At 41.5% G+C, this 9,991-nt stretch overlaps 1 protein-coding gene across 1 annotated transcript; it reads left to right on the top strand.

Annotated features, from left to right (window-relative positions):
- The first annotated feature begins 665 nt into the window (after positions 1 to 665).
- Positions 666 to 1,764, top strand: LOC140203713 (uncharacterized). Its single transcript, XM_072269753.1, has 2 exons — positions 666 to 985; positions 1,320 to 1,764. Exons 1-2 carry the CDS (start codon positions 666 to 668, stop codon positions 1,762 to 1,764), a joined length of 765 nt encoding a protein of 254 aa, XP_072125854.1.
- The last annotated feature ends 8,227 nt before the right edge of the window (positions 1,765 to 9,991 follow it).

The following is a 9,991-nucleotide window of genomic DNA, read 5'->3' on the forward strand; positions in this document are numbered from 1 at the left end:
CAACCATGTGGGCAGAGGTTCTACTGGCTTCTCCCAGCTCTGCTTGCCCCTTAGTGGAGAACTTCCTGATGGTAGTTGTCTTGATGAGACCCATTGTGTTATCTTTCCCAGGTCCCTCTCGTCCAACCTGGTGCTCTTCCTCACTCTGTTCCATGGAGTCTGGAGGAGCTGTGGGGTGGCAGCCCCCTTACTGGGTTTGGGACCACATGGCCACCAGTCTGGTGTGTGCTGATGTGGCTGTATAGAGGGAAGGGCACTCACTTTGAAACCCCAAGGCTCTTTTATAAATTCTTTCCCTTCATCACCAGCTAAACAAATTCACCCATCCCATATCCACATGTTAGTGCCTCCAGCCTGCAACATCAGAACCCAGATCTTAATCAAGTGTACTTGACAGTCCAGGCTGATTTATACTTGTGCATCAAATCAATGTCGTAGGTACTGTGTAGCCGCGAACCCTACGCAGTGCCTGTGTGGATCCCTACGCCATAGCCTGACGCGCCTCTCCCAAAATGTAACTATGCGTTGCGGCGACGCAGATTGCAACAACTGTGATTGGCCCGCTTGTCAGCATCGCATTTCCTCCAACGCATTTCCGGTTGTGTATTCTTCTCCGCTATTTCAGAATTGAGAGAGAAGAGAGAAGAAGAACGTAAGTTTGGAAAATGGACCAAATCGAGGAGAGGTTAATTGAGGAAGTCCGAAAATATGTACACCTGTACGACTTTTCGTCGCCAGACTATAAAGACTGCCAAATGGCATCAAATTCATGGAAAGAAATTTCCAAAAACATGGGTCTGGACGTCACAGAATGCACAAAAAAATGGAAAAACTTCAGGGACAAGTACGTGCGCGCCTGGAAAACACTCTCCAAGAGGAGCGGGGAACCTGGCGGGAAAAAATTACTGGCGTTCTATGTGCCTCTTTCCTGGCTGGCACCACATATTATGCACCGGGAAACAGAGTCAAATTATGACGACAACAAGGTAAATATAACATGTTCTTTGTATCATAAACCTTTCTGTTGTTGTGTTTAGGCTAGTTAGCAAGCAAGCAGTACTGTCTTGTAAACACGACATATTGATTTGCGCAAAGTTAATTCTTCGTTGAAAGAGAAATGTAATATGTAATAGGCTTTAATTATATCTGGCTTGCTTTTCAACAAACACAATAACCAGTATTCTGCCAATGTACGCATATGCCGTTTTCTCGTTTTCATAGCTCTGCCAATCCGTGTACAAACACTGAATGCATATATTACCTGTATGTATGATTACAAAGACTAACTTAAACTATTTGCAATTTCTTTCATAATCACTGGATGGAAATAACTCAACGTCAGGGTTGTCTACCTCCTCAGTTGCTGAGGAAAACCAACCACCAGACATTCCATTTTCAAGTGCAGAATCATCATCAAGTAGTGAGGCAGCTCCTCCATCCCCCTACCCAGCTCCTCTGCCCCCCACGCCATCTCCTCTGACCCCCAGCCCAAGGAGAGCACAGAGGAAGAAGAGAAAAGGACATGATGACTGGTTTCAGCAGCAGTTCACCCAGCTGGATGAACGTAGGGTGGGACTGCAACAAAGACTGCTGAACGAAAATGATGAGGTCTCCAGGTTTGTGCAAACACTTGCTGATATGCTGCGTAAGTTGCTGGAGGATCACAGGCCACAGGCAATGTTTGATCTCTACAAAATGATATTTGAGAGGCAGCAGCAGAAACAACAAACAATTGCACGATATATTATCTTGTCTTTTTTTTAATGTAACACTTTGCACCTTGTATAATATTGTGCACGGTACTGCAAATAAATAGCAACTTGATTTTATAACAGGTCTTTATTTTTTTATTCGAACAGCGACATGTTATTTATAGGTTCGTTTGTTTTATGTCCTTACAATTTACTGATTAAGTTGGCCACGACACACTATATTGTTCTGCCATGGCAAAAATCTATGTGGTGATTGAAGGAAGGCAATCAGGTCGTTCCGTACATCAAGGGCAGCTCTGGTGGAGCGGCGCCTTGGAAGGGAATGAGGATCTACAAGTTCCAAAAGATTCGTGCCCCTACCACCACTCTTCGCCACTCACCTGGCGGAGGTGATCCTGCAGCCTCTGAGTCTGCAAAATTAGCAGGGATGTATCTGCTTACAGGAGTGTTGGCTTCATCAGTGTAGGCCAGGAGGCTGTGCAGAGCGACACAGGCTTTGACAATGTTCACTGCTTTGTCAGGCAGAAATTCTACTGGGCGACCAAGGATTCTCCACCTTGCCACCAAAATGCCAAATGTGTTCTCCATCACCCACCTGGCTTTGGAGTGATGGTAGTTATACATCTGCTTTTCCATGGTCATATTCATCCCTATTTAGCAAAATGTAAAAGATAAAACTCAGAGTATTAATAAATAGGAAATTATTATGGGCCAATGTAGCTGTGATCACCACATTTAGGGGAATATATATATAAATATATATAATCACACAAAGCAAGCAGTATTACTTAAAATTAAATGAAATTAATTTTCATGGAATTGAATGTCTGTGACATACCTGGAAAGGGTCGCATAAGATTGTTGTGTAGGGGGAACACAGCATCACCAATGATTACATGTGGAATTTTGACTCCTGTTCCTGGAAGATTGGCTGGTGGGGACAGGTTCAGTTTGTGTCCAAGCAGCATAGATCCAAATCTGCTCTCCTTGAAGATATCCCTGTCAATTTCCCGTCCATATCCCCCTACATTGCTTATTTTTCCTTCTAAAGATACTTACCTTCTGTTCAAACACTGAACCCTGCTTGCACTGCCAATTGTTGTTGCTAATCAGGTTCATGGGTTTGGTGTGTAGGACAGAAGAGACTCACTACCAGTAAGTAGCTTAACTTTTTACTTACAAGACGAAACAGACAGTAAATACTCAATAAACCCTTCAAGCTAAACTTGGTTACAGATAATAATCTAAACAGAAGTAGCAGGACAAAAAAAGACACTAAACGTACACATAGTGGCAAATACTTATTTGAAGTGTGTTCTCAGTCCTTCTGCACTGCCAACACCCCAACTGTCTACCAGGTTCACAGCGACCCAAGAGAAAAAGAGACCGCATGATTACCATGCACTAGACATAAACCCTATCGGCACTGTGACATCATCAGCTGAATGGAAGCTAGTGTGAGGAGCTGTGATGCTCCTTATATGTGCCAGTCCTTTTGTTTTGATGAGCAGGTAAGTTAAGACACAGAAACATTCTTAGGAAGTGTTGTCACTTCAATATGCCGCAATATCGAGTCCAATATTTCGACATGTGCAAATCTAGTAGAAGAAACTCTTGCAAATGCCAGTAAGACCAAAGAATTGATTGTGAAGTTCAGAAAAGGAAAGACAAGGGAACACACACCAGATCTCATCGAGGGATCAGAACTGGAAAGGGTGAGCAATTTCATGATCCTGGGTGTCAACATCTCTGGGGTTCTCTTCTGGGACCAAAATATTGGTGCAGTTACAAATTAGGCACGGCAGCAGTTACATTTTATTAGGAATTTAAGGGGATTTGGTGTGTCTCCAAAGACACTTGTAAATTTCTACAGATGTACCGTGGACAACATTCTGACTGGCTACATCACTGTCTGGTATGGGAGGAAGGGGGATTGAAATTTGTGAAGTTAGATAGCTCCATCATGGGTACTAGCTTCCCCAGCATCCAGGACATCCCCAAGGAGCAATGCCTCAGAAACCAGCATCCATCACTAATGACCCCCATCACCCAAGACATGCCCTCTTCGCACTGCTACCATCAGGGCGGAGGTTCAGGAGCCTGAAGGCACACACTCAGCAATTCAGGAACAGCTTCTTCCCCTCTGCCAACCAATTTCTGAATGGACATTGAACCTATGAACACTACCTCACTACTTCTTTTTTCTCTTTTTGAGCAACTTATTTAATATAACGTTTTCAAAACATATACTTTTTGTAATTTACAGTTTTTATTATTATGTATTGCAATGTGCTGTTACTGCAGAGCAATAAAGTTCCTGATTTATGCTGGTGATTTTAAACCTGATTCTGATTCTGAATCCGACAATATAACAATGAGTGGAAGCAATTGCCTATCCCTTTGATTCTTTGTGTAATGTGTGTAACTATTCCTAAGCAAAAACTATTCCAAATATTACTTTATTAGTCTCACCCTGCAAAGAAACACATTGTATTACAGAGCATTTTTTAAAAAGGTGTTAAAATTAGAAATGCAAATAAATTCCTGCCAATTCTGTCTAACCACAAAGAAATACTCCTTTGTAGCTGATTTTAGGGAGTATCTAAGATCAACTGGGTTCTAATTGACCACAGCATGTGTCTATTTAGAGCAATTAGACTTTGCGGTTTTACAGAGACAGACTGATTGCGCACTGTTTAAGCCAAGGAACTGAATAATATTCCCAGTGCTAAATGGTAATTTACTCCTATTCTGGTAAAGTAGGATGGGCTGTAATTTTCTTCACACTTGGCACCTAATAGTTTCTGCCATGAGTTAGACATGCTTCAACACCACTCAGCATAAAAGTTTTTATCATCACAAAGTTGCGGGGATTGTGAGATGAAAACTGTATGCAGAAAAATGGGTTTTTGAAACCTGAGTGAACGTGGCAACCAAGAGGTTAACTTCTCAATGATAAGATTCAATAACTAGGAATAAACACGAAGGACTGAGAAGGGTGAGCTAATGAGGGGATTTCAATCAGGGGATCTGTCTAACATGGCTAAAATCTTTCCCATACAATTTAAAAATTGTATTCCACTGGTAAATGATCATTTTCATCACCAATAAAGCTGCTCAAGGGTTACAAGACTTATCATATTGTTAAAGTAAAAATTAGCAGAACTAGATTGGTGTGAGACATGCAGTAAAATACATTAAATGTTCTGGATATATCTCTATTAGCACAACTGCTGGAGGCAATACAGTAAATGGGTCTACAGTGCTTCAGCTCCCCAAGACCTTTTTTTTTTTGCTTCCATTTATCTTTTTCCTCTCCCGTACCTAGTTCCATCCGACAATTAACCTCCAACAATTCTTTCCTCCCCAATCCACCAATAACCTCTAATCACTTATTGAAAATAAATTTATATTTTCTATAAATAGAAAAGAATGAGAGGCTGTCTCATCACTCCCCCTTTCCTATTTATGATCTACTTATTTAATTGTAACCCATTCTCTCTCATGTCTCCATCATCATCTGGGTGACGCAGAGCTCCAAGATTTCCGTTCCTTCCACAGATCCTGCTCAACCCATTGAATTCCTCCAGCGGGTTATTTGTTTCCTCCAAATTCCATCATCTGAAGTTTCTTACAACTCCAGTTCTGATCTTATGATAGAAGAAAGGTCAATGGTGAAGAAGCTAAAAATAATTGCCTCTGTGACAATTCCCTGAGAAATTATTGCAACAATATTCTGGGCTGGAATGAGGATACAAAGTGACATACAAAAAAATGGAGTGCACTGCAACATCAATATATCCACCTTAGGGTAGTTATTTCTACCATTTCTGTCATGAACAGAATTATCTTCATCTTTGAATTTGTTTTCTTTCACTTCCTGCTTCTGGTCCAGTCTATCAAATTTGTCCTTCAGATATTAGCCATTTTGGTTGATGATGCTGTTTGGAAGCCACCAGGTGATAGACATTGAGGTTCTTCTCTCAGAGTACATTCTACTCAGTGATTTTTGCAAGTGATATTAACATGGTAAAACACTGATTTTCCGAGGCTACAATCAATAGGATCCATTCTCCTTGTTTGACTTGATGCCGTGTAATTTCAGACACCTTGACATTATTCTGAGGACTCCCGGGCCATTCCCCCAGACTGTGCCCCATGTGTATGTAACCACTGGTAGATTTGTTCTATTGGTGGGACAGAATGTACCATAAGATCATGTTGGTAAAGAAATCTGGGACATTGCTTCAACGGAGTGGTGCTTTGGGAATGAGTTGACTAAGATACAGTTCTTCAAATTTTGGGACAGATCCTTAAATATTTGTGAGAATTTAGCAAGGTTGACAGAATTAGCTGCATCTTTGTCATGTCACAACAACTTAGTTTTTTGCCAAGTTTTCTAAATGATCTCCTTGCATAAATTTACCACTATAAATAAATAATGGCAAGTCCCGTTAGTCTTTCCATTACTTTGGCTTCAGAGTTTGCTGTTTTTCTTTGTTTCCTGACTCTGCATATGCAAAGTCAGAAGTCCATCAGTAACGATAGGTGAAGTTGTGCTGAGCTATATTCATGTAAAATTCAACAAATGCAATTTTCCCAGACAGTAACTCATTTAACTAGGATAATGTGCAATCAAAATAAAAGAGAACTTTGCATAGTTAACAATATATATTTTGACTCACAATGGCTCTCACCATCATTTTCCCAATGATAGGATTTCAAATGTGGAGATTATATAAAAGAATTTTTTTGTGACATAAGAAGATGAAATAATGCTTAATTTTGTTCTTATCTAGTACTTTTCCTGCAAAACTGAGAAAAGCTTGATGCTGACATGAGCATTCCAATCATTGACTTATTTTGCTTGGCTTATTAATTATAGGAAAAACAGGCATAATCTGATTTCATAGTCATGTCGTTGAGAATTGTTGCTGTAGGCATCACTACGTTGACACCCTGTTTTATCCAGTTGCTGTGTGATATCTTCCAGCCTGTACACAGCCAAATCTGACTCCTTCACCTCAGGTAGATTTGTGGATCCTTAAAATCTGTATTTACAATCTGATTGCTGTGATAAGAGAACTGGATTTAATAGTGTAAATGGCTGATGCTGGCTCACAGATGATGGTCCTGAAATAAGTTATTAACAGGAACTAATGTAAAATCTCTTAGCTGTTTTCATAGATGTGTCTACTCCTTTCCTTACTTAACTGAAGAAACATGAGCTGCAAGTTAAAACAGTCTAGACCTCTTTCACATAAATTTCTGCACGAGGAAATCATTGCCAGTTCTTAAAGATTGTCTTCAATTATGCTTTTATTGCTTCATCGTCTTCAATAAATACGCTGCAGTACAGACATGATTTCAGCTAAACCAGGCCACAATTTTACTGACAATTTCTGCACAGTAAAAATATTGGATTGTAACATCTGACCAATTGACTTTTTTACTCCATGCTAAATTTAATATACTTACACAGTAATTTTTCTTTTTCCCTTGATGTTTTCACTGCTGTACTCTTACTCAGGGTGTTGGTTTCATGCTATCGTTAAACATGTGTACATACAGTCCAGTCAGGTGATGTTGGTCGCTTGTGGGCTGCATCCATCATTGCTTATCCTTTGGTGCAAAGGATACCAACAAAGGATATCATGGATTTTCACAGCAACTTCCTTTCACATGTAGAATCATTTGACCTGCACAGGAAGTCTATCATGCGGAACATTCCTTTGGTGAAATGAAATTTAAAAAAACAATCATTTTTGAAACAGTACATTGCACTTCCTCCATTCAATAAGTACTCAGATATACAGTGGCATCTGGGGATGTGTAGTGATACCATACTCATTTTGTTGTCACATGCATAGGTAAGGTCCAAAAATGGTATGAGCTTCATTTCTTCAACCACAGACTTGAAGCTCTCCACAAGAACAGGGAATGGTGGAGAAGAGACCTTCTATATGTTCCTTCTTAAAGTGCTTCTTCCTTGGTGTCAAAAACCTTAGGCCTCATGCCTGATAGGATTTCACTGCTTGGGAGATGGAGGTGTGGGAAAAGAGTTCTCTCAAGCTATTTACTTGAGTTTTCTATACAGTGCTACTTTTGCATATGTTTCCAGACACTACCAGAAAGGAGGATGAAAATAGAGTTAAGCATCACTTTTCATCACTTCCAGAAGGAAATTAACTGGAATGTTGAGGACCTGTTGGGTAAAGGGGCTGACTGCATTCCACGTAAAATGGACAATTTTGTTGCTTTTATTTGTGTTTTTTCTTGCAAAAGTTGTGCTTACTTTATGTTTAATTGATATTTTTCTTGTGTATGTTTCCTGTGCCGATGATGCTGCTGCAAATAAGTTTGACATTTCACTTCCGCATTCATGTACGGTATACGTTTTTGACAATAAGTTCAACTTTGATTTTGTAGGGTGCCAGGCAGACTTAATAGTCTGAATGGCCTCTTGCCTTCTGCTCAGATCTATGGTTCCATAATCCCCATAGAACTATGGTGATATTTAGATCTGAGATAGTCTTATTTGCTGATCTCCTAAAGGACAGTTAGAGATGGTTAATAACCTTTTGTACATAGCTCGCATCAACAAGACCTCGCTGCCAGGAAAACTCAAGCTGCGGTGCTTCCAGTTTGGCATACTCCCAAGACTCATGTGGCCTTTAACAGTGTATGAAATCCCCATCTATAAAGTAGAAAAGCTCGAAAGAGTGATCAGCACACACGTGAAACAGTGGCTTGGACTTCCATGATGCTTAAGTCCTGTTGGACTGTACGGGAACGGCAAATTGGAATTACCAATTGCAAGTCTTGTGGAAGAATTCAAATGCACCAAAGCAAGGTTGGTCATGACCCTCACTGAATCTGAAGATACCATTATTTGAACAGCGGCCCCCCCAGGTGGTGACAGGGAAGAAGTGGACTCCATCTGAAACCATTCAGAGTGCTAAGTCTGCTCTTCGCTTCAGGGATGTGGTTGGCCAAGTCCAACGTGGGAGAACCGGTCTCGGACTCGCCCCAAAAGCTCCTCAATGGCACAAGGCAACATCAGTGCAGAAGAGACGGCTTGTGGCGGAGGAGGTGAGAAAACAGGAGGAGGCAGAACGACATGCCAGGGCCATCTCAATGGCCAAGCAGGGCCAATGGACTAATTGGGAGAGCCCGGAAAAGAGGAAACTTAGCTGACGTGACATCTGGGAGATGGAGGGATCTCGGCTAACTAAGTTTTGTCATCAGAACCACTTATGACCTCCTACCCACACCCTAGAACCTGAATCAGTGGTGGGGAGAAGACCCCACTTGCTTTCTTTGTCAAGCACCTACATCACTAAGGCACATTTTAACGGGATTCACCACAAGCCTCACCCAGGGGCGGTACACTTGGCAGCATAACCAAGTTCTCAGACAGCTGGTATCAATCTTGGAACAGAGGCAAATCAGCACAAATGCTCTACCACAAAAATCGGCAAGAAATGTCCACATCACACGATTTGTGCCAGCAGGCCATATAACATCAAAAGATGTAAGCATTCTGCAGGTTGCTCGGGATTGGAAAATGGACATGGACTTGGAAAAAAGGCTTGTGTTGCCCCCAGACATTGCGGCTACAACACTCCGGCCAGATGTGGTCCTGTGGTCCACAAGAGCCTAGCTGGCATATGTTGTGGAATTGACAGTACCATGGGAAGATGGTGTCGAAGAAGCTTATGAGAAGAAAAAGACCAAGTACTCTGAACTGGCAACTGAAGCTGCCCAGGATGGCTGGAAGACCAAGATTTTCCCTGTAGAAGTGGGATGCAGGTGATTTGTTGCTTCATCTACGACCAGTCTATTGAAGAAGATGGGGGTGAGGGGTCACTCCCTCCAACAATAAATCAAGTCCTTGTCAAATGCAGCAGAAGAAAGCAGCAATTGGATTTGGATTAAAAGGAAAGACAGCAACTGGGCTGCAAGATGAAGACAGGAGGGTATGGAACTGAGGGGGGTGTATCTGGGATGCCAGGTAGCACCGTTGAGCCCTCTGGAGATGTCGTGGGCTTATCAATGAAACATCAGAGAAGGAGGGTGCCCACCTGATGACCCCGATGACGTACCTACCCTCCCTCCTTATCACCACTCCAAACCCACTGTCAACATCGAGAGTGCTGACTTACAATAGGGATTGAAACATCAAGTTCTAGTAGCTCTACCTGTAATTTAATTCAAAATGACCCAGCCAGTAAATGATAAATCTCCAACTTCTTCATGAAGTTCTGACACTTCCTCAG

Source organism: Mobula birostris, chromosome 10 (genome assembly GCF_030028105.1).
Source record: "Mobula birostris isolate sMobBir1 chromosome 10, sMobBir1.hap1, whole genome shotgun sequence".
NCBI lineage: Eukaryota > Metazoa > Chordata > Chondrichthyes > Myliobatiformes > Myliobatidae > Mobula > Mobula birostris.